General features: G+C 57.5%; 1 protein-coding gene across 2 annotated transcripts in view; it reads right to left on the bottom strand.

Annotated features, from left to right (window-relative positions):
• Nucleotides 1-24,456, bottom strand: part of ATG2A (autophagy related 2A) — a 38,258-nt gene extending 13,802 nt beyond the window's left edge. Inside the window, exons 1-23 of one of the 2 annotated variants that reach the window (XM_074957974.1) lie at nucleotides 24,202-24,456; nucleotides 18,057-18,219; nucleotides 16,877-17,023; nucleotides 16,026-16,128; nucleotides 15,336-15,498; nucleotides 14,839-14,985; nucleotides 14,474-14,570; nucleotides 13,116-13,280; nucleotides 12,389-12,531; nucleotides 12,070-12,154; nucleotides 10,863-11,100; nucleotides 10,100-10,259; nucleotides 8,210-8,308; nucleotides 6,969-7,142; nucleotides 6,546-6,798; nucleotides 5,727-5,829; nucleotides 5,286-5,448; nucleotides 4,684-4,826; nucleotides 3,870-4,030; nucleotides 3,140-3,297; nucleotides 2,448-2,598; nucleotides 1,412-1,605; nucleotides 756-836 (exon numbers count right to left, since the gene is read on the bottom strand). In XM_074957974.1, coding sequence (XP_074814075.1) covers nucleotides 756-836; nucleotides 1,412-1,605; nucleotides 2,448-2,598; nucleotides 3,140-3,297; nucleotides 3,870-4,030; nucleotides 4,684-4,826; nucleotides 5,286-5,448; nucleotides 5,727-5,829; nucleotides 6,546-6,798; nucleotides 6,969-7,142; nucleotides 8,210-8,308; nucleotides 10,100-10,259; nucleotides 10,863-11,100; nucleotides 12,070-12,154; nucleotides 12,389-12,531; nucleotides 13,116-13,280; nucleotides 14,474-14,570; nucleotides 14,839-14,985; nucleotides 15,336-15,498; nucleotides 16,026-16,128; nucleotides 16,877-17,023; nucleotides 18,057-18,219; nucleotides 24,202-24,372 — 3,462 coding nt within the window. In that variant the 5' untranslated portion in view covers nucleotides 24,373-24,456. The remainder of the gene's footprint in view (nucleotides 1-755; nucleotides 837-1,411; nucleotides 1,606-2,447; nucleotides 2,599-3,139; nucleotides 3,298-3,869; nucleotides 4,031-4,683; nucleotides 4,827-5,285; nucleotides 5,449-5,726; nucleotides 5,830-6,545; nucleotides 6,799-6,968; nucleotides 7,143-8,209; nucleotides 8,309-10,099; nucleotides 10,260-10,862; nucleotides 11,101-12,069; nucleotides 12,155-12,388; nucleotides 12,532-13,115; nucleotides 13,281-14,473; nucleotides 14,571-14,838; nucleotides 14,986-15,335; nucleotides 15,499-16,025; nucleotides 16,129-16,876; nucleotides 17,024-18,056; nucleotides 18,220-24,201) is intronic. The other variant, XM_074957975.1, reaches the window with a different exon arrangement.
• Nucleotides 24,457-26,367: the final 1,911 nt, after the last annotated feature.

Here is a 26,367-nt window from a genome sequence, read left to right as displayed (position 1 = left end):
CCGAAAGCCTGAGCCAATGGCTGAGAGATGCGGGAGCTGCACTGAGTGAGAATGACACAGCGAGCTGCTAGTCTCAGAGCTGACCTTTCCACCTGACACACTCATCTGGCCTCGATCTGTAACAGATTTATCCTCACAAACACCCCTTGGAGGCAGGGCGTTCTTATTCCCACTGCAGACTGGGAAACTGAGGCACAGAGGGGCAAAATGACTTGCCCACGGTCACAGCAGGCCAGTGGCAGAGCTGGGAATAGAATCCAGGTCTCCTGAGTCCCAGGCCAGTGCTCTAGCCACTAGGACACCCTGCCTCACTCCATCACCACTTTATAAGTAGGGAAAAAGAGGTCCAAAGTCACACAGGGAGCCTATGGCAGAGCCAGGAATTGAGCCCAGGTCTCAAGTCCCTGGTGACACCCTAACCACTGGACAATCCCCATTCTCATCCAGATCAGCTATTCCACTGTTGATCACGACAGCAGAAGGAACCGGGTGGGGGCTTACACCTGCAAGGGGCAAGAATTGCCACAGTTAAACAGAGATTCAGGCCCCGCCCAATGAATGAGTTCGACCCCCCTTAGCTGGACACCAGGGCACGAGTCCAAGCTATAGAGGATCCAGCCTGTCCCCTGTCCCCATGCTGGTGTTGGCTCAGCTTCCACTCCTGGCCCTAAGTCTCTCTCAGCCCCATGGCTGCTACACTGCACACGCCCCTCTGCTATTCACTCCAGGATGGGTATTTCCGGCCCAGGACGTACCTGTGTGTACCAACTCTGATTGGTCAGCGCCATGTGATGTCGCATGGTGGCCCCTTCGAGCCTCAAGGTGACCAGGAACTCCTGGATTCGGGTTGCAAAAGGGAAGATTGGGGAAGCAAAGTTAAAAAGCAGGGAGATTTTCCTTTCCACCCCACCCCAGACGGGGAAAGGCTCTACAAGGGGCAGGATGGGGGGGAAGCCATTTATGAACCCCCTTAGGACATCTTCCCCCAAACACACCAGGCCAGCGGGCTTCTAGCACCCCTACATGCCAGTCCACCCCAGCTGGGCCCCATCCAGACCCATGGCCGTTCATGCCCAGTCACCCCCCACATGGGGCAGTGCACAGGAAGATAGAGCCACTTCTGTTGATTCATGACGATGCCAGATCAGAGGAGCCCTATTTGCTTCAAGCCAGAACTGTCCCGGTGGCTCTCTGAGGTGGGGAAGGGACAGAGGAGATCCTACAGGGAAACAGCCTCTAGGAACAGACAAGTCAGATGAAAGCTGGCGCTGAGATGTTTTAAGTTAAACAATAAATGCAGATCCCAGGGAGGGGTTGCTTTGGCTCTTAGCCTGTGTGGAGAAGGGAGAGCAGAGGGAGCCCGCCCAGCTGAGTCCCCTCCCCCTCAGCCCAGAGAGTGGAGACAAGATACCTTGATGTTCTTCTTCAAGTCCAGGTTGATGCGGATGGCAGTTGAGAGCATCTTGAGGGGCCTGTCCTTCCTGCCCCCTGCCAGCCCACTCAGCACCCCCTCCTCTGAGGAGTAGATTGTGGGGTGCAGCCTGTCAGGGGGGCTGAAGCTGGGAATCTCCAAACGACTGGCCAGGAAGTAGTCCTCTACCACAGCTGAGGGGACACAGAGTTTGGTTGGCTGGCTGGCCAGCCAGCCATCCCTCCCACTAACCCCCTCCCAGTGCCCTGTGCGGCAGAGCACTGGCCTGGGACTCAGGAGAGCTTAACTCTGTTCCCAGCTCTGCCACTGGCCTGCTGGGTGACGCCAGGTAGAGTCACTGCCCCGCTCTCCCTCAGTAAAATGGGGTAACGATCCTGACCTCCTTCATAACCCACTCAGACAGCTACTGATATGAACTCGGTATTAACAACTCTTGCAGCTGCATCCCCACCCCCTCCAGCATTGCTCTGTCTCTTTAAGACCCACCGCCACCCTAGATGTCTCCCCACCACTCTGAACTACCGCAGGGTGCAAGAGCCTCCTCCTTTGCAATCCCCACTGCAGGGAACTGCCTCCTGGCAGACCTCAGCCCAGCTGCCTCTTTGGCCCCTTGGCTGCTCCCACCGGAGGTCACTACGAGGTTGGGCACAGAGGGCAGCACAGGCCTGACCTGCTGCCCTTTGGGGATGGGCCAAGTGAAACCCCAATTCCGCAGCACTTCATGAGATCCTTGGAGGGCTCTGAAGAAAGCAGACGGGTCCTGTGTGCCAGGGAGCAGGGCTGTGACTCGGCAGCCCTGGGATCTATTCTGTAACCATGGGCCCTTGCCAGTTGCCCAGCCAGTACATGGGGATAGGTATGAATCCATGGCTCAGTGGGAGAGTCCTGGCTCCCAGCCCCCACTGCTTCAGCCCATCAGACACAGGACCAGAACCCCCACTCTAACAGATGAGATCCTCCTCAGGACAGAACCCAGGAGTCCTGACTCCCTGCCCCCCCGCAGTTTGAACCATACCTTTATGATAAAGGGTGACTCTCTCTGACTCTATGCAGAGGTAGCCGAGCTCCTCCTGACCCTTGTACTGGGACACACTGAAGATGGTACAGTTGTCCACATCCAGCACAATCTCTCCATGGGAGTCATCCAGCTTCTTCCCCGCCTCACCCTGGGGGCAGAGGGGAAGGAGGATGAGGGTCGGACACCCCAGTGCAGACCATTGCCCTTCCATCCTGAAGGGTCAGATGGCAACAGTCACCCAGCACTGAGGAGCAGCAGCCTCTGGGGTTGGATGCGAGGCTATTTATATGGGGATCCCTCACCTGGGGCTCAGATGCAGCCACCTCTGAGGAGGGGTGCGAGGCTTATTTAAACAGCATACAGCATCATGGTACAGAAGGGAAGGATCCAGTACCTAATTCCAGAGGGAGTTGAAGGGTGGCGGGTGGGCATTTGGAGAATGACCCAGGTTTGCATTTGGCCTGGACACTAGAAGGAGCAGCTCAGTTCTACGGAAAAGTAGTAGCCCCCCATCCTGGGCCCTGCAGCACAGCACCACCTAGTGCCCTCCACATCGGCTCAGTGGGGAGGGCTCCGCTACCTTGCTCCCTGCAGCACCCAGAGATCTCCCATCCAGGCAGCGCCCAGGCCAGGCTAGCTGGAGCTCAGAGGAGATGGCCTGGCAGTGGGTCCCTGGGGGTTGCCCTCACCTTGGCCTCGCACAGAGCCGCCACCCTGCCCTTCAGGATAGTGACCACGGCGGAGAAACGGCTCTGCTGGTGTTGGCTCAGCTGGTCCCCCTTCCTCCGCTGAGCCACCACCTCGTCCATTGAATAGAAGTGAGAGGCCTCATCTTCAGAGTCCGAGTCTGATGGGGAAAGGGAAGAGGAGGATTAGTGGCAGCTCCCGCTGCATGGGGAAACTGAGGCACAGAGGGGAAGATCTTGCCAAAGGTCACGTCAGGGCTGGGTACAGAACCCAGGAGTCCTGACTCCCAGCCCCCCTGCTCTAACCACTAGACCTCTGCTACCTTCAGAGCCGGGGACTGGACCCACAAGCCCCTTTCCTTATCCTGCATCCATCACAAAGCAAGCAACCATGATGCTATTCCCAGAATCCTTCACTCCCCATTTCCATTAAGGCAGGGGTTCTCAAACTGGGGGTCGGGACCCCTCAGGGGGTCGCGAGGTTATTACATGGGGCGTCGCGAGCTGTCAGCCTCCACCCCAAGCCCCGCTTTGCCTCCAGCATTTATAATGGTGTTCAATATATTAAAAGGTGTTTTTAATTTATAAGGGGCGGGGGGTTGCACTCAGAGGCTTGCTGTGTGAAAGAGGTCACCAGTACAAAAGTTAGAGAACCCCTGCATTAAGGCTTCACAGGTCAGTGCGGATGACAGGAGCCTCTCTCTGGGTTTGGGGGCGGGGCTTGGCTCCTTACCCAGTTTAAAGGCAGACTTGCACATCTTGAAGTTGTCCTGCCAATACTTGGGAGGGGGCGGGTGGCTGGGGAAGAAGGCCCCAGGTGCAGCACCCCCCGCAGACCCGGAGGAGCAAAGAAGTGGGCTGGCCGGCTCCCACATCAGCAAGTCGTTATTTATCCTGGGGAAGGAAAGGAAAGATGCTTCACGCTCACAACTGCCTTTGCCTCCCCTAGGCCAGGAGCCCCTCAAACCTTCCCCAGGCCCAGCGGTGTTTGTTATCGACCTGGCCCTCCCAGTTCTGAGCACAGTACTGACACAGAAGGAGACAGCCCCGGCCTTAGAGATCTTACCACAGAGTACTCTCACAGGGTGCTGCAGGGAACAAGATGGGCTGCTCAATAAGCGCCACCTCCCATTTTGCAGGTGGGGAGACAGGCACAGGAAGCGATTTGCTCAAGATCGCCTGGAAAGTTGGTAGCAGAGGTGGGGATGGAACCCAAGAGCCCTGACTGCCAGCCCCACCCTGCTCCAACCACGAGAAGCCACGGCCCTTCCCGAGCTGGGAAGAGAACCCAATAGTCTTGGGCCACCTGGGATCCATCTGCTCAGGCCTGGCCCGCCCCAGCCGACAGCTCTTCCAACCCCACACACAGCCAGGGCCGGGGTCCACATGAGCTGGGCACTGCCGGTGCCCCGCTCTGCGGACGGAAGGTCAAGAGTCCAGGGGGCAAGCAGGGAGGATTCAGGGCCTAATCCCTAGAGGCTGCCAGGCCCTGTGGCTACTCCTTGCCAGCCAGGATACCCGGCTAAATGTCCCCGCTCCCCCGATACCTGTTATAGATGCTCTCGTAGACCTCCTTGCTAGGCAGGAAGATGTGGACACTGGGCAGGGTCACTTCTAGGGTGTATTGCGAGGCAGCCACTGTCTTGGCCTGGAAATCTGCCATCTCCTCAGGGTCTCCAGGGATCACCATCTAGGGGGGAGGCCAGCATAGGAAGGGTTAAAGACTTACAGAGACAGGCACCCACTTTAGCTGACCAACTACTAAACCAGAGGGTTGTCAAGATGGAGGCTGTGACACCCATGTCGGGGGTCACAACCTCCCCCTGTCCTTTCCTTACTGGTTAATGGGAAGGGAGAGCCAAAGCTAGATGAAAAGGGGACCTGATATGGAAGGGGGTTGAGAACCCCAACTGGGCTGTTCTCACATCTCCGAGGCTCCTCCCTCAGGATCATTCAGCCCATACCCTAGGTCCTCTCCCTGCTGCTTCCCTTGTATCCTGGTGGGCTAACTGAGCCACCTGCCCCAAAGACACCACTCATGCCTTTCCTGGCAGGATCAGACCCCCTGGAAGGCAGGACGGTATTCCATGCTCCCACCCATACCACTATCTCCTCCCCACTGAGTACCAGGGAGGGCCGCCCCCCTTACCTCCTCAGTTTCATACATGGTCCTTTTGGAAGAGAAGGGGGAGGGCTCGGGCCGCCGCAATTCACAGGGACTCTCCACCATTGACAGATCCATCTCCTCCACCTTGTCCATCGCCAAGTCCCACTGGGACAGGCTGTGCTGGGGGGTCAGGGTCACTGTGATCCTGTGCAGGGCCGGGAGGAGGGAAAGTCAGAGGGCACAGGGGGAGCAATGTAGCCCCCTACGGGGCTACCTGCCCCCTTCTCAGATGCTGCAGTGAAATTTTGCCCCCAACACATCTGAGCCCCCCCCCCCGTGCACCACAGCAGGAGACACTCCATGCAACCAGAGGATGTATGATTGGATGACAATCAGCTGAGATGCAGATGAGGGAGGGAGCTGCTCCTACCAGGGTGCACATGGGTCAGGGAGATCAGCCCCCCAAAGCAAACTCAAACTCACTTTGGGAAGAGGTATTTCTTGCCCAGTCCTTTGGCTGCAGGATCAAGGGCTTTGCTCACGCGGATGCAGGGTACGGAGAGCCTCTCACCGTCTTCGTACAGACCTGCAAGGAGAGTGGCTGGACTCAGTGCCCAGACACAACCCCATACCCTCCCAAATACTACCTTTCTACCCTACACCTGGAAGGAGTTTGTAAGGGGGCTGGGGGGAGAATTAAAGATGCAGGGCTCCTGGCTATCCCATCCCCAGCTCTGGGAGCAGAGCGGGGAGGGGCACAGGAATCAAGATTCCTGGGTTCTGTTCTGGGGTCTAATGGTTAGAGCAGATGGAGGTGGAAACCAGGACTCCTGGATTCTATTCCTGGATCTGGCAGAGAGGGAGGGCAGCCTACTGGTTAGAATAAAGAACAGTGTCAGGATGGCTCTGGTAAGAGCATGCAGGTTTCTGTAGCATCTACAAAACCAAGAGGGATCCATTTAGAAACATCCCCTTCATATTTTACAGCAGGAGACGTGGGGCCACATGTTCCCCCCCCAATTCAACCTGAACAGAGTGGGTCCCTGTAGGCCTCATGCTTTGTCCCTGAAGCCTGGGTTTGCCCGCCAGCCCCTTAGGGGAACAAGACACCCCTGGGAGGGTCGTTGGCAGCAGGGACCCAACCCTGGACCTATGGATCCTAGAGCCAGAGCAGACACTGTCCAAGTCTACTAGCCCAGAGGCTATAGCAGCCTCCTAACCTCCATAGGGAGCTGTGAGCCCCACTCAGGGCAGGGACAGACTTCCCAGGAGGCCTTGCAGCTCAGCCCTTCCCATGCTCACCATGCAGGTCGCTGAAGGTCACCTCCAGCCGGGTGGGCTCCCCGTGACCCCCCTGCCCTGCCCGCAGCTCCGTCTGGAACACCACATCAGTCAGCTCCAGTCGTAGGCTCTCTTTGCGCACGGCTTTCTCCATCCAGGGTCGCCGCTCCGGCTCGGGCCGCAGATCTGGCACTGGGAACTGCAAGCGCAGGGTGGCCTTGGGCGCTGCCAGCTGCACGGTTGTGTGCCTCTCGGGGGCATGGGGAGACTCTGCCTGGCGCCCAGCCACAAGAGGGGGAGAGAGGAAAGAATTAACAAGGGCCTCGTCTCCCTCCGGGTCCCCCGCCCATTGCAGGCGCAAGCATCTCCACCTCTGCAGCCAACTGGGAACAAACCCCCCCCACCGCCGCCCCTCCTAGCAGATGTTCCATCCCCCACACTCACCACATGCATGTCTGCATGGAGGCCGGGGGCTTGATCTTGCATGGACGCGGACGCTGACAGATGGAGGAGGGACCCAAGCCGATCTAGGACACCCAGGTCCACATCCGAGTGGAACTCTGCCAGCTCCACCAACAGCTCCGAGCTTCGCTTAGCCCCAGTCTTCTTGAGATTGCTCTGCAGGGAGAGGGAGAGCCATCAGAGCCCTGGGAATGCCTCCCCAGCCAGGGGAGAGGCTGCTCTACATGGGGTGGGGGGGTGAGGGAGTTCGTTCTACAGAACACTGGAGAGTGAGGGGGAAGCTCAGGTGCTGCCCCCGGTCATCTGGGACTGTACAGACTGTTGTATTATTGTAGGGTCTCTTGCGATTGCCAGTGTCTTATTCTAGGGTCACCCAGGAAGGCTGGGGCTTCCTTCTGTCTCCGCCTGCTTGGCTTTCCCTGCTGCTGATGCAGCCCCACCCACTCTGGCTGTGTAAGATCATGTGTCCCTGCAGGTCCCAGCACATGGAACTGAGATCTGCTGGCACTTAGCCACATGTCAGGTCAAGCCAACTGCAGGAGAGCTCCTGCCACAGTCAGGCCAGGCCAATGGAGTACCAACCTCAGGCCAAGCCAACAGAGCACCAACCACAGAAGAGCTCCCCTCACCCAACCCGTTCAGGCACACTATTGAAGTGTGGGCATGTGGTTAAGGGACTGGATTGGACTCTGGACACTTTGGTACTATTCCACTGTGTGACCTTGGACCAGTTACTTCCCCGATTCCTGCCTCAGTTTCCCCATGAGAATAAACCCTTCCTTTGTCTAAACAGACTGAGCTCTTTGAGGCAGGAACCATCTCACTGCTGCAGTGCTCGGCATAATGGGGCATTCCCCCCCCCGCCTCCACATCTCAGCTGGGGACTCCAAGTGCTACTGGAATACAATTTAATAGTAGCCAGGCAGAACCAACAAAGCCCTGACCTCAGGAGCACTTCCACTCCCAGACAAAGGGACAGGGCCAGTGCTCCCATCACAGCAAGACCGATAACCCAGGACAGCCAGCGTCCCCCCACCTCCCTGCTGCGAGGGCCCAGTGCAATGCCATCAAGTGGCAGCCTGCGATGGCTCTGCTCCGTTTTGCCCAGTGGCTCCCCAGAGGAGAAGCCTGTGTGTGGGGCAGGAGGGGAGAAAAAAAAAAAAAAACAACACACCAATCGCACTGACTCTCAAGACACCCTCCAGCCTCAGGCTGCTGCTCACCTTGGATGGCAGCTTCTCGGACTGCTTGTAGTGGATCTGGGCGCAGGGCCGGGCCGAGGAGTTATAGGTGAAGGCACTGGGGTTCTTGAAGGTCATTAGCTGAAGAGAGAAGGGGTGCGGTGAAGGTTTGTGCAGCAGGTCCAAACAGGAGATGCTCAGTCAGTTTCCCCAAGAACAGATTCAAGCTGCCCCACACTCACCCACCCACCCTTCTCTGGGGAGATGTTTCATCCCATTGGGTGCTGGCACAGTAGCTGCCAGGGACAAAAGGCTCAGGTGGCCTGGTCCTCTGATTAGACCTCTCCTGGAGAGGCAGTGCGCCCCGCTGGACACTCACCAGGCTGCTGTGTTTAGACCCATGGTCTTTAAGTTCCCCCTTTGTCTGCGCAGGGGCTTCAGTCACCATCCCTGTCCTTGGCTTCTCTGGCACATTTCCGGGGCACAGACTGTCAGATACCCCTCTACTGAAGTGGGACCTTGCAGACCAGCTGCCTTAGGCCCAGTGTCGTCGTGTCCCCCACAAGACACCCCAGTAGCTTACACTGGCCCTTTCCCAGAACTCCACCTGTGAGCAGGGCACTCTGGTTTATAGTTTAACCCTTCGGGACACATGATAGTGAAAGGCAGCAGACACAGACTTGCAGAAGGATTTTTGCAACCATCGCTGTTCAGACAGCACAAGAGGGTCTACCAGGATCTGTAGATCAACGCCTACACGCCATTCCCTGCCTCAGTTTCCTCACCACTGGGGCATTCTTTGTCATGGATGTTTAAACAGCCCCTGTGCCCAGCAGCACACAGAGGGGCCAGAGCATGGAAAAGCCCAGCATGAGAAGAGAGGCAGGAAGAGGTGTCAGAAGTAGCTTTCCAAAGAGAAATGCTCTAGCCAAGGGGCCAAGCCGTTACAGAACCAGGAGGCTGAGCAGGAGGGCCCTGGCTTCCCTGAACGACACTGACCAGAACCCAAAAGACTTTCAGGAGTGGGCAGGGCTCCGAGGGAGGGATAGCATTCAGGTGTTGTGTGTTCGTCCACAGAGCCGAACTCTCCTGTGCTTTCCAAGAGCAGAGTGTGCATTGAGGGGCCAGAGGGGGGTTTAAGGAGTTCCTTTGCAAAGCCTGGGTTCCTTGCTTTAACTGCAACATGGTCCCAAAGGGTTAATCTATATATAAACCAGAGAGCTCATGAAGGTAGAGCTCTGGGAGCAGCATGCATAAGCTACTGGGCAAATGTGGGATGAGCGTCAGCACTGGTTTGGGGGCCCATGGCAGCTGGGCTGCAGCACCCCACCCCTCAAGGAGGAGGGCCAGAAAGGGAGTCTGCACCTCCGAAGCGTGTCAGCAAGGCCAGGACCGAGGCAGCATCTGGAAGCTGCTCAGGTCCAGTAAGCTTGAAAACACGTGGGATCCAAAGGTTGGGTCCATGCACCAGCCTGGTGCCTGGGTGTTCACAGGGGTGACTCCACCAGGGCTTTAACACCCCACCTCTGCCCTTTAGCTTCTGGATTAGGATCCCACAGGCTTTGCCCTGCCTGGGCATCAGCTGGTCCAGCTTTCCCCCCACCCCCCAAACAGTAATTCCCCTCTCTCCTGGGGGTTCACACCCTTCTGATCCTTGCACATGCTTTCCCACCTCTCTCAGGCAGAGCCGATGGAGCACTGATAGCAGGAGCACTCCCCACTCCCCCACACTCTTAGGCAAAACAAATCTTCCCCACCACAGTCAGCCCTTATCCTGGGCCTCAGCACACCATGACTGCAGGCTGAGGTCTCATCCCCCTAGACACCCCGAAGCAACAGCCATGGTCAGGTCAGAAGCGAGGAGGGCCGGAGAGCCATGACCCCAGCGCCTAGCCCTGGGTGTGGCTCTGTCATCCGCTCACCACTCCTTACCTCGGTGTACTCTGGCTTCTGCTGCCTGCGCTCCGGGCTGGCGCTGGCCCACAGGCACTCCAGGATCTCCAGCATGCCGAAGCTCACCTCCGAACTGAGCACGTGCAGGGAGCCAGCTGCTCTCTGTTGGCAGGTGACCTGTAGGGCTGCTCCAGTCAGCCTGGGGCAGGAAGGCGGAGTCAGAGCCTGCAGTAGGGGGTGGAGGGGGGGTTTGACAGCCCCGGTGCTGGGGCCAACACAGACCTCACAAGCTAAACAGGCACAGGGACAGTCAGCACATGGATGGGAGACTTCAAGGAGTGAAGTGTGGAGGATGCGGTCCCCTCAGAGTCCGTGCTTACCCCAGTGCCTCAGGAGCAATACTAGGGGGCACTGTGCTGCAAAGAGTGGAATGGGGGTGCTCTCCTTTTGCCCCAGCACAGCACTGGAGGGCACTGTGCCATAAGGAGGGGGTGCTCTCCTTTTTCACTCAGTGCCAACCCCAGTGTGTGCTAGGGGGCACTGTGCTGCAGAAAGTGGAATGGAGGGGCACTTACCCCTCACAATCAGTGCTGGCCCAATACCCCAGCACAGCGCTAGAGGCGCTGTGCCCTCCCCTCCCAATCCATGCTGGCCCCACCTCCCAATGCTCCAGTCCCTGGAGATCATACATCTAGAACATCCCCTGGTACCTGCCTCTGCACCACTGCCCAGACTGGGGTAGGGAGCAGCCAGGGTGTATCATGTGTGCCCCACGAGGGGCAGGGAGCTGAACCCAGCTTACCTGAGGTTACTGCAAGGACAGGCCTTCTCAAAGCACTTGCGCAGATGCCCAAAGTCCCGCCCACCGAAGGCAGAGTCTTTGAAGAAGGCCAACTCGGCAAAGAAACGCTGGGCCAGCTGGGGAGGGGCAGGCGGGCCGGGGCACTGATGCGGGACTGTCAGGGTGAGGCCGCCCACCGTAACTCTGAGCAGTGTCTCCGGCCGCAGGCTCTCCAAGGAGGGCAACTGTGGGGCCTTGCCTGAAACAGATCAGGCACCTCAGATCAGACAGTCCCAGCAATGAGAGCTCCCCACCCCCCAAGCTAGTCCCAACACTCCTAGGCTAGTCTGGCTAGCAATGGGACTACAACTGGCCGCCCTCCCGACTGCAGGGCTCACATCAGGTCTCCCACACTAGGTGAAACTGATGCATTACAACCAACCCCCACAGAGGACACTGGGAAACCTGCTAGGACACACTTCCCTCCAAGCAGAGCATGCCCCACAGCAGAAGGGGCTGCAGGTTGGGATTACCAGGCAATGGCAGAGCTGTGGTGGGGGGCAGGGAGGGACTGGTGGGAGCCCAGTGCTGGGAATAGAACCCAGGAGCCCTGGGCCCCAGAACTTCGGAGGGAGAAAGAGGGGTTAGGCTAAAGGAGGTGTGGTCTTCCAAAGGGGAAGGACCAGGGTGGAGGGGGAAACCAAGGCCCTTCTTGCTTCCCTGCAGGGATGAGGCACTAACCTAGCTGCCCCAGTGAAATTTGAGTTGGGGGTTATTGCCTTCTACCTCTCTCAAACTCACCTGGATGTGGTAGCCCCCATTCCCCAACCCAAAGGCAGCTGCATCTCAGTGCCAGGTGAGGGATCCCTGTATAAACAGCACCCGTGCTCCACCCCAGAGTGTGTACACTTACCCGTAGATGGCTGAGTCAGATTTCAGCCATGAGTGAAGGAAGCCTTCTACAGTCAGCGAGCTTCGGGGATGGACTCTAAGCCTGCAGCCCCCCCAAGCAGGGAATAGAACCCAGAAGCGGTGACTCCCAGGCCCCCACCCGCTCTAATCCACTACAGCCCCTTACCATCCCAGACCTGGGATAGAACGCAGGAGTCTGGGCTACCAGTCCCTGCTGCTCTACCCCACCAAACCCCGCTGCCCTCCCAGCACTGAGCGGAACCCCACTCTCCTCACCAAAGCGCAGCACAAACCCAGCGGGACAAGCCCCACTCACCTGGCAGTTTGCTCAGGCCCTGCAGGCCTGGGAGGGTAGCAGCAAAGGGGGAGCGGCCGTAGCGCCTGGGGCTGCTCAGGATCAGCTGTAGAGAGAAGTGGAGATTAGGGATGTGGAGCCAGACCAGGGTGACACACACGAGGTTTGGCGGCACCAAGGTGCTCCCAGGACCATGTGGCTTTGGGAGCAGAGTAGGCACAGACAGCTCCAGAGGGCTCTGCCTGGTTCTAGACACGGGGAAGGGGGGAACTGAGGGGCGACAGTGTCAGATGCTGTCAACTATGCCCTCCCACTCAGCCCCCCCGCAGTGAGTTCTCACCCCTGGTGCGAAGGAAGGCGGCTGCAGGGGGCAGGCGCTGTAGTCGCTGTGCACAGAGGAATCGAGCTCGATGTCAGAGAGATCGCTGACTGAGCGCACAGAGGTCACACTACTTGTCATGGCAGCCATGGAGAAGAACATCTCTGGAAGGTAAAGGGGGAGAAGCAGGGTCACGGGAGGGAGGCGGAGCCCCAGCAGAGGGACAGGCAGCCTGTTGTACTGGGAGACCATGCAGCATGTGGGCAGGCACACCAGAAAGTGATGCCCTCACATAAGGTTTCACACAGTAAGGGGGCTAAGGGGCACCAGCAGAGCTGGGGTGAAAGGGGAACAGGGCTGGGATAACACACAGGTGGTGGGTTGGGACTGAGGGGCACCAGAAGAGCTCATGGTGAGTCGCGGGCTGCGCAAGTACATGCTCTGGTTTTGTAGCGCACCCGTGCATAATCTCCCTCGCCCTGCAGCGACAGAGCCACACAAAGGATAAGAGACCTGCTGTTGCTGCCAACTGAGGAAAATCCTCCCTGAGCTCAAGTGGGAGTGGCCAATGCTGCTTCTAGAGCCAAAGGGCCCAGGCTCCTCATCCTGGCTCCCCAGGCAGGGTGTGTGCGTGTGTGTGTGTATTTGTTTAACAGCTGAGCTTTGTCTGCAGCACACAGGCCATGATGTTGTGCACAGTCTAGCACTGACACCCCTCCTCCCCCAGTGCACCTTGCCCAGACGTCACCTCTGTTCTCCAGGCCCACGAAGCTCTCCAACTCCTCCTCCAGCCGGCCCGGCCCCAAGCCCTGGCCCCCGTGCAGCTGTTGGCTCAGATCCTGCTCTATCAGCTTCAGGTCCTCAGAGTCCAGTGGGCGGCTCTTGCTTAGCTTCTCCTGTAGGCCATTGGCTTCTTGGGTTGGGGAGAGGAGGAGCCGTGGGGGTTAGGGAGGTGCAGAGAGGAGATTGCCCCTGGGGACCAGCTGGGGTACTGGTGGGGAAAGAGGGGCTTGGGCAGGGTCCCACCGGCACATGGGTTGCCAGGCAGAGACAGCTGAGCCCCGCTAAGCGAGGAGCTCCCCTCCCCCGCCCCAAGGGCAGTACTGATCTCGGGAAGTTGGCACAAGTCAGTCCCCCGAGACGTTTGAAAAGTCGACAGCTTTGGTCTGTCTCTGGACTTGCCCTGCCCATTCCATGCATGTGGGGGAGTGTTGCCCATGCCCCTTGATTAGGTACGGTGATGTGGGGTGGGGGGTGAGAGCTCCTGCAGCAGGGGCTGCTCCTGCTCCTCCCCTGCCCAGCACTTAATTCTGCCTCCCCAACGTCCAAATCAAACCTGTTTCCCCATCTGCTGTGGCCTCACTTCAGCTCCTCTGGAATTTCCGCCCCCCCCGCCCCTTTTTCCCAGGCTGGGCATTGCAAGGAGGGAGAGGAGCTATCCTGAGCTCTCGCTGCTCTCTCCTCCCCGCCAAGCTTTTCTCACTGGGGCGGGGAGAAAACAGCGAGCGCAGGCCCTCAGGATGGCTCTTCTCCACTCCACCTCCCCTACTGAGGGAATGGTTCAGGTTGCTGACCAAGGGGGAGAGAACTCTCTCTTCAGCAGCTCTGATTGGTTGCTCTGCCCCAGGAGGTGGGCAAGTGGGTCAGGCAGCCAATCAGATGAAGCTTCTCCCAACCCCGCCCCCCGCAGGGGTCAAACTCAGGTAAAAGGGCTGAAGCTTCTGGCACCTGCCCCAGGCAGGGCTGCAGCCCAGCCAGCACCTGTCACTGGCCGAGCATCCAGAGAGCTGGCAAGGGGCATGTGGGGCCAGGACAGACAGCCGAGCCCCGAAAACAGGGGCACAGGGATACGAGGCATGGATAGCTGAGCCCAGATCACAGCAGCAGCTCCTCAGAGATTCCCACAATGGAAGGAGCATCAAGACAGCAAACCAGGTGGTGATCCCCAGACGTCCTGACTCCCAGCCTCCTCCAGCTCTAACCCACTGGACCCCCTTCCGCTTCCAGAGCTGGGGACAAAACCCAGGAGCCTCTTTAGGTGTTACCAAGAGCTGTGTTTCGCCAGGGTGGAGGAAAGGGTGGAACGACCTCCCAGCAGTGGCTCACCTGAGACACTCAGTGCTGTCAGCAGGTCATGCAGGTAGAAAATTTGCTGGGGGGAAACCAAGAGGTGCAGGGATCCCAGCTTCCCATCCAGTTCCAGCTGGGGAGAGGAGACAAGCAGAACTCACTAGGCAGGTTCCTCCTTTTTCCCCCCGACACCCCCCTCAACTTAGAACAGACCAATGGGCCGATGAAGTGCAGCCTGGCTCCCCGTCCCAGATCAAACCAATGGGCCCATCCAGGCTGGCTCCCCTCCCAGCCACAGCATGTTCTTGAGGCAGGGAGTTCCACAGGTGAATATCTAGGAGACCCCCTTTCAGCTGGGGAAGTGAGAGGGATGGGATCCCCACCCCGCCAATGTTTCTCACCTTGGGCCCGGGAAAGGCCTCGTTCTGCTTGAGTTTGATCCTCATCTCCATGTAGCCGGAACAGCTGCCAATCTGCAGGGGAGGGTCAGGACACTCGGGCACCGCTCCACTGGCTGAGGACAACGACTCGCTCATTTGGGGTTGGGGCTGGGAAGATGGAAAGGAGACGAGTTTGGTTGCTACAAATGGATGAGGCTGGTTTGGGACCAGCAGCCCCTCTCATCCCAAAAGGATTCAGTGGGCTCTCCCCGCATGGTAGCCAGGGAATACCATGCTGCCAACGCACACAGCTGGGGAGAGAACCCAGGAGCTCTGACTTACAATCCTATGCCTTGTGTTCAGATCAGGATTCCTGGGTTCCTTCCCAAGCCCTGGAAGGGGAGTGGGGTCGAGTGGTTTGAGCAGGGGGCTGGGAGCCACGACTCCTACACATTAGACCCACTCCTCTCTCACAAGCAGGCCCATCTCTGCCCTCCCATGGCTGTGCCTAGAGGTACCTGGGGGCCAGGCACAGGCGAAGCTGCACTTTCGGGGAACTCCTCATAGTACAGCTGCACGCCACTCAGCTGCAGGATCTTGTGCACGAAGGCCGGGGGTTGGTGGATGTCGACTGGGAGCACCTGGCTGGGGTCCTTCACTGCCTCGTCGCAGTAATCCAGCCTGGGGGAGCAAGTCACAGGTGACAGGGTTAGACACAGCCCCATGGGTACCAGAGCTGGGCCAAAGGTGGCCTCAGACAGCCGGGTACTTAGCACTTAGAGCAGTGAGGGGGGCTGGGAGTCAGGCCTTCTAGTTCTATCCCCAGTTCTGCAGGGGGAGTGTGGGACCTGGTGGTTAGAGCAGGGCCTGGGAGCCAGGACTGTGGGGGGAGGAGAGTGCGGTCTAGCGTATTACTGCAGGGGGGCTGGGAGTCTGGACACCTGGGTTCAATCCCCAGCTCTGGGAGAGTAGAGGGGCCTGGTGGTGGACAGCACATAAAGAGGGAAGAGCACCCCTCACTGAAGCCCTCACACATCTCCCTGTACCACCCCATTCCTGCTGGGATGTCTCCCATCCAGGTACCAGCCTGGCTTGACCCAGCTTAGCTCAAATTCTGACAGGATCCCCAGGGGGACAGTCTCCTTCTCCACGCTTCATTGGATACCCCCCTTCACACTCAGGTATGCAGGGAGCAGAACCCCCATTACCTTTTAATATGCACCTCCAGGGCCACCCCAGTCTGAGAGCTGCTGGGTATGTGCTCTACCCGAACAATGGTGTCCAGGAACGTCACCTTGATCCTCCGCAGCACTGGGCAGGGGATGCCAGAGAGAACCAGAGATGTTAAGGGACCATCTCACAGTGATTACCTCGGTTTCCATCTGTAGCTCTCAATATGCTTTAGAGGAGGGCAGTATTGTTATCCCCATTTTACAGATGGGGAAATGGAGGCACAGTGGCGGACCTGGGAATAAAATCCAAGTCTCCCAAATTCCTACTCCAGTGGTCTATCCACTAGCTCACACTATCTCCCACCCCAGGAATCCCTGCACTAAGCCTCTCTCCTCTGTCCCATATTGGTTCTTATGAAGTGCGGGTTATCTGGGCTTTCAGCCACACAACTGACACCTGCCACAATCTCTCTCCAACCACTCCCCTTGGGGAGGTTGGGGGTGCAGTGGAGTGGTATGTTTTGGGAGCATTTTGTTTATATTCCACCCCTATGTACATGCTACCCTGAGTTTATACCAGACAAGAGAAGTTGTTTACCACTGAGATTAGTGGTTAGACTGGGAGCCAGGACTCCTGGGTTCTATTCCCTGCTCTTGGACAGAAGCGGGGTCTGTATGGGTTAGAGCAAGGGAGGCTTGGAAACAGAACCCAAGAGCCCAATCTCCAACTCTGGGAGTGGACTGGGTTCTAGCAGGTTACAGCAGGGGTAGAACTAGGAGTCAGGACTCCTCGGTTCCATTCCTGGGTCTCCACCTGGCCCTTGGTTCCCCAGCTGCAATCAGATTCCCCCTGCCCCCCATCCTACAAGATCCCAGGGGAGACTCACCTGTCTCAATGGTCTGGGCGAACATCTCAAGGCCCTCAAGAGGCTGTGGGGGCTCCTCAGGCTGGTCCTTCAGGCACTCCTGGGCCAGCTGCATGCTCGTGGTCATGCATGATGACCAGCTCTGAGATTCTGTTCCTGGGGCGGCTGCTGGAACGGAGGGGCACTTCATTACTGAGGGGCAACGAACCCTGAAGGCACTGCCAGCCCCATCCACCAAAGGCAGGGCAGGCACACACTCACCGCCCACTTCAGAGCGCAAAACAGAGGCACAGAACAGGAAAGGGACTTGGGCAGAGGCAGGACCCAAGCCCCAGGCCACCCTAGCCACTAAGCCTTGGTTTCGACACCTAATATTGGGAATAATCCTTCCTCTGTCTTGAGCAGGGACGGTCTCTCACTAGGTCTGTGCAGTACCCAGCACCAGTGGGCCTGGTCTCGGGCCTGGAGGGGTCTGAACAGCACCTGGCAGTGATGAGGGAGGGGCTCATACTCTCACCCTGGGCAGGGGGAGGGGAGAAGTGTCTGTAGGAGCAATTTTAAGAGCCCCTATTAATTATTTATTTCTACTGGAGCATTTTCTGCTAGCATCCAAACAACCCTCCAGAAGCAGCCACCCGCTCCCGGAATCCCAGCTGGTGAGGTCAGTCCCCACCCTGGAGCCCTCACGTCAGGTGCAGCCCATTGCCGTGTGGTGCGCTAGCAGAGATCCCAATCGAGGCCTGGCTGGGATGGGGGCAGGATCCTCAAGACTTTGTTAAAACCACCTCTCCTGCAGGTAGCAGGGCAAAACACACATGTTGGGGGGGAGGGAGGGAGAAACAGTAATTAGCTAATAGGGACCCCACTTCACATGATTGGCTGGCTGAGACCTTTGACCATCACCAGGGCTTATGGGAAATGTGGAAGCAGGATGAGAGATGCTGAGCACCTCTTCATTGCAGGGAGGAAGAGCAGCAAATTAAGACACCAGCCATCAGTGCCGGCTACCAGCACTCCCTGGGCCAGGCCTGCCCCTGGGACCACACACCCTGAGAGCTCAGGCCTCCGCAGCTGGAGCTAAAGGAACACCACCACTAATGGGCTTGGGGAGCAGGGACTAGCCAGAGTGCAGGCTGTTGTGGCCATGTCCCTACGCTAGGGAGAGGCTGGGAGCAGCTCCACCCCTCGGCCCCACACTCACCACTGCGGTACTTGGGCCGGCACGTGATCTGCAGCCCTGTCACCTCCACGGTGCAGTTCTCCGTCACCAGTGCCGACCAGGGGATGGTAACCGCGATGCTGTTGATGAAGCCATCCACAATCTCCAGTGGGGCGCTCACTGACTCCAGGAGCTCGTTCACCGACTGCAGGGAGAACAGAGGAACATTCAGACAGAGACCACTCACCTGGGACAGAGATGCAGCCACCTCTGGGGTGGGGCAAGGGGGCTGTTTATACCAGGATACCTCGCCCAGCACTGGGACGCAGCTACCTCTGGGGTGGGGCGTGGAAGCCAGCAGATATTCCCTGAACTGTCACACAGGGTTATTTGACCAAAGACAGCAGAGAAAGTGGATGTCAGTTTTCAGAGCCGCTTTCAGCTGAGAGCTTCATGGAGCTCAAATCTATTTAACCTCCAGGCCCTAAACTGATTGTGTCAGGATTCAAACTGGCGGCATCTCTGAGCCAAGGGATTTCCAGCTTGTTGCTAAGAACACTAAGCCTGCCCCTTCAAACCTTCCCCAGTGAAGGACTGAGGGGTTAAGCATCGCACCAAGTATTAGGCAACTTTACTACCTACTATTCTCTAGAAAGGTAAACTGAGGCAGGGAGCCTGAGGTCACACAGCAAGCCAGGGCAGAGATAGGAATAAAACCCAGGAGTCCCGACTACCAGCAGCCACCCCTGCTTGAGCCACTAGACTCTCCTCCCAGAGCCAGGGATAGGGCCCAGGAGTCCTGGCTTGCAGTTTGCTACCTTTTCGGGAACAGGGAGCCGACTCAGCACTGCACTCTTCCAGGCAGAGGCAGCTCACAGCTTCCCAGTGTCTGGAACAGCCAGATTCCATTTCAGGGCCCATTGTTAACCTCAGTGGTGGGCGGTTAAGTGTGTGAATCCAACTGGCCTGTCCACATTCCAGCAGGGCTGGTTACAAATACCCTGGGCACTTCAGGCTGCACTTCCTGTCCTAGGCTAACATGCCCTGTAATGCCCCACTCTTATCTGGGAATCCTCCCTCTGATGGCAGATGACATGGATTGTTGTTCTAAAATCTACTCTGGTGACAAGGGCTGGGGAGGTCAGGTGACTTGGTTGCAAAACCATTTCAGCAGAGGAAGTAGCAGGCTGTCCGGACAGGGTTTCCAGCTAGTTAATTGTAGGCCTCATAGAAATGCTAAGTATTAAGGCTATTGGATTATTCTAACAATAACACTTGGAATCCCAACTCAGATCAGAGGCCCTTCTCATCAGGCCAGAGGCTACACAGCCCTGCCCCCCACTAAGATCAGGGCCCCTATGGGGCCAGACATTGCACAAAACAAGATCAGGGTCCCCCATCATACCAGGCACCGCACAGACCAAGATCAGGGTCCCCCAGCACTGCACAGACCCTCCAACCCAAATCAGAGGCCCCCCATTGGGCTGGAAGCCACACAGACCAAGATCAAGACCAGGGTCCCCCAATCGCACCAGTCCCCACGCTGACAGCGATGGCCAGTCCCTGACCTGATGTGCTTCCAGTCAAAACAGACAAAGGATGGGAGTCACAACTGAGCCACAGAGAGACAAGACTTGCTACAGATCAGTGGCAGAGCTAGGAATAGAACCCAAACGTCCTGCCTCCCAGCCCAGTGCCCCAGACACTAGACCAGAGGTGAGCCACAGCCGGCCCACAGGACCGTCCTGCCCGGCCCCTGGGCTCCCGGCTGGGGAGGCTCACCCCCGGCCCCTCCCTCGCTGTCCCCCCTTCCCCGCAGCCATGCCACCGTGCGGGCAGCACAGCTTGCACCTGCCCACCTCCCAGGCTTTCAAATAAGCCTGTCCTGCCGCTCAGAGCAGCAAGGTAAGGGGCTGGGGGGGAGGAGGAGGTGGGTTAAGGGGTAGTCGGTTCCGGGGGGTAGTCAGGGGGCGGAGGTTCGGCGGTCAGGAGACAGGGAGCAGGGGGGGTTGGATGGGGGTGGGGTTCGGGGGGGGGCAGTTAGGGATGGGGGTCCCAGGAAGGGCGGTCAGGGGACAAGGAGAGGGAGGGGGGTTGGATGGATCGGGGGTCCCAGGGGGCCTGTCAAGGGATGTGGGTGTGGATAGGGGTCGGGGCAGTCAGGTGACAGGGAGTGCGGGGGTTGGATGGGGGCGTGGATAGGGGTTGGAGTAGTCACGGGTCAGGGAGCAGGGGGGTTGGAGGGGTCGGGGGTTCTGAGGGGTGCAGTCAGGGGGCAGGAAGTGGAAGGGGGCAGATAAGGGCCGGGGGCCAGGCTGTTTCGGGGGCACAGCCTTCCCTACCCGGCCCTCCATACTGTTTCACAACCCCGATGTGGCCCTCGGGCCAAAAAGTTTGCCCACTCCTGCACTAGACCATACTGCCACCATGTGTCACACACAGCTCAATAGGAGCAGAACGAGGCAACCAGTCCAGAGGCAGCCAGCCTGGAACAGCTTCCTGGAAAGCCAAGAATAGGGAGGGTGATTGAGACATGGCGGGGAGGAGAGGGGGAACAGTGGGACACAGTAGTGGTGGTGGGGACATACAGAAGGCTAGTCCCAACATGCCAGGGGAACATCAGTCTAACAGGTGTACAGTGACTGTGGCTGCTAATTATAACCCGCTCATGAAGGGCAGCAGCTCTGTTCCCCAGCAGGTAGGACAACCACCGCCTCGGTGCAAGGGGCGGGACTCACTGGCACCAGGATTATGGGCTGGCCGGCCCAAAATGTCAACATCCCACACCGCCACCCCCTGGCCTGTCAAGGAAACTAAGGCAGGGCTTGGCCAGTGCAGAGAACAAGAGAACCCTGAGGGGATCTAGTGGGTTAGAGCAGGGGGGCTGGGAGTCAGGTCTAGCAGTTGGGGCTGGGAGCCAGGACTCCTGGGTTCAATCCCAGCTTTCCCGCTAACTCAATGTGTGCCCTTAGGAGGTACAGCCCCTGTGCCTCAGTTTCCCAATCAGAGACAATGCCTCCCCTCTCCACGCCTCCTCCTCCTCCCATAGGGAAGCTCTGTGCCTGTTTTGAAGCCAGGCATGACAGCCAGGAAACCCTGAGTCACAGAGCAGATTAATGAGCAGCTCCCAGGCTGGCATGAGCCCAGGGCATTCATCAGCCCTGGGGTCTGATCGCTCACCTACCCACACTCCCTCCTACCCCCCTTGGCATTTTCTGTACCCATGGCACACCATCAATACATACATGCAGAGCAGCCTCACCTGCGGCGCTAGGCTAACCCCAGCAACCAGCTAGGCACTACCAAGAGTAACTGGCATTACCAAGCCACCGGCAATATCGCGCCACCACCTGAGGGCCTCCCAGCACCAGCGAGCACAAGCAGGGTAATCAAGGCACAGAGAGGGGAAGGGCAAAGGTCACAGAGGGCACCACTTCAGGGCCAGGAGTTCTGGCTCCCAGCCCTCCCCTGTTGTAAACTATTAGACACCCCCCCACCACCACCCCTTCTAGAGCTGGAGAGAGAACCCAGAAGTCCTGGCTCTTTGCCCCACTCTGACCCTCTAGAACCCACTCCCCCATTTTGATACTGACATCAGAAATATCTCCCCCTCAATTACTACAGACAGCAGTGGGGTTCAGTTCCTCACTCTACCACAGAGCCCTCGTGCAAGCTTGGGCCATCACTGCCATTGCTCTGTGCCTCCGTTTACCCATCTGCAAAATGTCCCACCTCCATCTCAATTAAGAGCACCTGATACAATAATGGGGGGCTCAAGATGACCAATGACCCCACAGGCAGCAGCCAGGAAAGCTCTTAGTAGCCCAGGGGAGAGGCAGAGGTACACACATACAGAGGAAACAGACACCCAAGAGCCATCTACTGCCAGAGTCCAATTCCCAAAGTTTAGATCAGAACCAGACCTCAGCCAGCAGGGATGTGTCACACAAAAGCACCACCCCGTAGTGCCAGGGACACTTGCAGCGAGTGGGGGGCTCAGGAGGCAGCACTTGCCCCTCCCAGTCAGTGCTAAACCCAATGTCATAGTCCCAGGGTGGTGTTAGGGGGCTCCTGTGCTTCAGCAAGTGGGGTGGGGATTCAGCAGGGGGTGCTTTCCCCTCTGCAAGAGTTCAAAGGTGAGTCACAGCACTGGTGTCCTTCCCGCATGCCTGCAAGCAGCTAAACCAGGGGTTCTCAAACTGGGGGTTGGGACGCCTCAGGGGGCTGTAAGGTTATTACCTGCAGGGTCACAAGCTGTCAGCCTCCACCCCAAACCCCGCTTTGCCTCCAGCATTTATAACAGTGTTAAATATATAAACAAGTGTTTTTAATTTATTATGGGGGGGTCGCACTCAGAGGCTTGCTACATGAAAGGGGTCACCAGTACAAAAGTTTGAGAACCACTGAGCTAAACTCATCCCTCAGCCCCCTAGGCTCTTCTCTCCCCCCCTCCCCCGCTATTCTGTTGATGTCCCTCGATTCCAACCCACAGCCTCACTGAGTGACTCCATTTTGATTCTTCCTCCCAACCCCCTCCACCCCCTTTGCCCCCCTCCCCCCCGAAGAGCAACACACCCAGGCCCCATGCAGCTTCCTTGTCCCCTCATTCCCTTCACAGTGGGGCACTGGAAGCCGGGCCCTGACACTCACCACAACACAATGCTGGGCCATTATTTGGGACCTGGTGACACGACCCAGGGACACACCCCACTTCCCCAAGACTCTACACCTGGGGTGACAGCAAGGTTATTAACCCAGCAGCTACAGCGGCCCCTCCCTCAACCCAAGGTGGCGGAAGGCAAGGAAGGGCAGCCCAGCTCCAAGGGAGGTGGAGAAACTGAGGCACAGTACTCCTGCTAATATAAACCAGGGGAAGAAATGTAGGGGTGGGCTAGGTGGATGAATGGCTCAGATACAAGCACACACCCCACATGGGGTAACACTACAGAGTTGGGCTCCCCTGGAGTGGGGGTGAAACTTCTAGCATTAGCTCCATACCAGCCTAGTCAGGGGTAGGAGACAGAGCACTGGACTATGAGAGGGTGTCTGTCTGTCCAGCCCTATCCTGGTTGTCTCATATCAGCCAGGAGACTGGCCAGATAGGCTCAATGGTACTTCACCTCCAGCAAATGAAATCCACAAGGAATAGGTCATGGAAATATACTGACATCAGCACTCCAGGGACCTGTCCTAGCACATGGGGGGCGGGTTTAAGGATCAATCAGGTATTTCCCCACCCCAACTCCTTCATGAGGCCACTTCCCAAATGGTTTACCCTCCTCCCTCCCTCCCACCCAAACACACAGTGCAGTTACTGCTCTATATGCTGGGTATTTTATAGACATGACCCTGAGCATGGAGTACTGCCAGGGCAGGTGGGAGGCAGTGAAACACACAAGGGGTAGCACCCCATCCTGAAGCTAGCTCTTCCTGGTGGGATCAGTCACTGTCACTAATTGCACCCACCCTCTCTTCCCATTCGCCACTCTGTTCTCTGGCCCTGCATACACCTGGTTCCTACCCCATCCCCTTCTCACCCACAGAGCCACGCTGCCCTGTGTTTGAGCATTGGCCTGCTAAACCCAGGGTTATGAGTTCAATCCCTGAGGGGGCCATTTAGAAATCTGGGGCAAAAATTGGGGATCGGTCCTGCTTTGAGCAGGGGGTTGGACTAGATGATCTCCTGAGGTCCCTTCCAACCCTGATAGTCTATGATTCTGTATATCCAGGCAGATGCCTCTCAAGGTCCTTGCTCCTCCTCCCTGAGCCCCATCCCAGGCCCGCAACCCTACGCATCAGGGAATAGGGCTCCCATCTGGGCTCCTAACATCACCTGGTTCTCCCCTCTTCCCCTCCAGCTCCCAGCTACAGATCTAAGCCCATGCCACCTCCAGCGCCTCAGCACAGATTCCAGCCCCACCCCAGCCAACCTTGCCCCCCCCCCCGCATCCTGTTTCCCCTTTGGCTCACCCTGTCCTTCTCCAAGGCCCCACAGCGTCCTGGACCCCAGCTACGGACCCACAGCCAGAGAACTGCCCAGACCCTGACCCACACACCGAGGTCGATGTTCCCGAGCCCCTTGGTACCAATCCCTGCCACACCCATCCAGCCCCCTGGGCGCCCCTAGTCCCAGCCGTGGCGAGGTGGCTGACCCGCGGCGCCCCCGACCCGCGCCCCGGCCCCTCACCCAGATGTCGAGGTGAATGTCCCGCAGCGCCCCGGCGCCCTGGTACAGGTCCAGGCTGAGCTGCTCCAGGCTCAGCCGCTCCTCCAGGTAGTGGCCCAGGTAGTGCTGCAGCAGGTAGCGGCAGGCCCGCTTCTTGATGGAGCTGGACCAGGGGAAGAACCAGCGGGACATGGCTGGGTGAGGGACGGGGGCCTGGGGGCGGCTCTTCCCGGCCCGGGGTGCGCCCTCCCCGCCGCAACTTCACTCTGCCCCCCCCGCGCCTCCGCGGCCGGCTTGTTTTCCCCCAGCACTGGCCCGCTGGTAGGGCAGGCCCCGCGCTGGTTGGCTGGGAGAATGTGGACCGCCCCCTCTCTCTCTGTTCTGATTGGCTCCTCGGGGAAGCGCCACAAAGCGTCCCAGGCTGGTATGAAATAGAGCCCAGAGACCGGGACTGCGTGTGCGCACGTGTTTGCCGCTGTAAAGGGGCTCGGACCGTGTATACGTCCCACTGACCAGAGCAACAAATGGACGCTCCAGGCGCTAAATAGGTCCCGAAGCCTCCTTACTACGCATGGGCGCAGTGGGCTGAGCTAGAAAGCGGCACGCCTAGTGCCAGATAGGTGCCACCCACCGTCCCCGCCGCGCATGCGGGGAGTGGCTAATACCGGGAAGTGGAGTGAAATCGTTCCTTAAGGCCCCATTTTACAGACAGGGAACGAAGGCAGAGTCTAAGTGATTTGCCCAAGGTCACATGCAAATAAATAGCAGAGACTAGACTTGGGCATGGGTCTTTTGAGTCCCAAACATGCAGCCTAGCCACTGGCTCATCAGCCAAGAGCCCCAGATAATACCATGCCTGGAAGGGGACATGGTGAGGGATGGGAAAGGTTGAATTAAACATTGGCCGGGACTTAACAGGATGCAATCAGGTTGTGCTGTCCTCTCAGTGGTGTGATGCCATCATTCTGTGTGGTGATGTCACTGTGCTCCTTTGTGGTGTCATTTCACCTCCGTGTGATACCATAATAAAATGGGGCCCAGCCAGGGCCATGCCTGTAGCACATAACAGTTCAGTCTTCCGAGGACTGAAATGCTTTAGCTGTGATGTTAACTAAAATATTTGAGCTTAAGATAGGGGTAGCTGGGTGAAATTCTCTGGCCTGTGACATAGAGGAAGTCAGACTAGATGATCTAATGGTCTCTTCTAGCCTTAAACTGTGAAACTATTAAACCAACCAGAGACTCCAGCTGGAAGGAGCAAAAGCAGCCAAAACAAGGACCTTTGGACAGCCAGAGAACTGCCCACGGTTTTGGTTGGACTTTCTCTGCCATGTGCTGATTGGCTGTTTGCTCTAACCCTCTACCTCCCTCACACTCTCTTCATCCTGCTTCACTCTACACCTGTCTCTCTTACCCTCTCCTCCCCTGCCCTGTCCCCCTCATCATCCTTTTCTACATCTTTCTTCCCATTTAGCCTCTCCTCTCCGAAATAAACCCTCCCCACCCCCAAAAATCATTAAACTAACATGCTATTTGCTGCCATCATATAGATTGCTCTGCCTCAGTAGGATACCCCTTCCCCCAAGCAATGTCTGTCTGATCTATTGCGATTGTAAGATAATAGAGGCAGAGTCTCCCTGCTAGGCTGTGTTTGTGCAGGGCTTAGCACAATGGGGTACCATTCTTGGCTGGTCCTTAGGCACTACCATACTAAACTTGATGAACAACCACTATAATAGTGCTGCATTGTAACATCGCTGTGTTACATTGTGATAGCATAGCACTGTATTTTGATGTCATAGTGCAGCATTGTGATGTATTGCATTGCCCTTGTGATGTTCTAGCACTATATTATGTCACTGTGTAAGACTGTGATACCTTCATGCTAGCTGTATTGTGATGTTAGTGTGCTCCCTCATGATGTTACAGTGCTGTTCTGTGATGTCACTGTGTCACATTCTGATATCACATTCTGCTTAGCTGTGTTGTGATGTCATAGTGCTGCATCGTGTGGTTACAATGCCATTGCACCCCAGGAAAATGTCAACAACTGGCATGGATAAAAGCCAGCAAGGCATTGTCAGAACATCACCCAATTGCATTAGAATGTCCTCCCGGTGGTGGTGCAGAAATGCCACCCTGGCAGCACATGCAAAGTGCCCTCACTATAGCACAGCAGTGCAAGCT

The sequence above is a fragment of the Natator depressus genome, chromosome 7, assembly GCF_965152275.1.
Source record: "Natator depressus isolate rNatDep1 chromosome 7, rNatDep2.hap1, whole genome shotgun sequence".
Lineage (NCBI taxonomy): Eukaryota > Metazoa > Chordata > Testudines > Cheloniidae > Natator > Natator depressus.
Note: the sequence above shows the minus strand (reverse complement) of the source record. Positions and strands in the feature narration are given on the sequence as shown.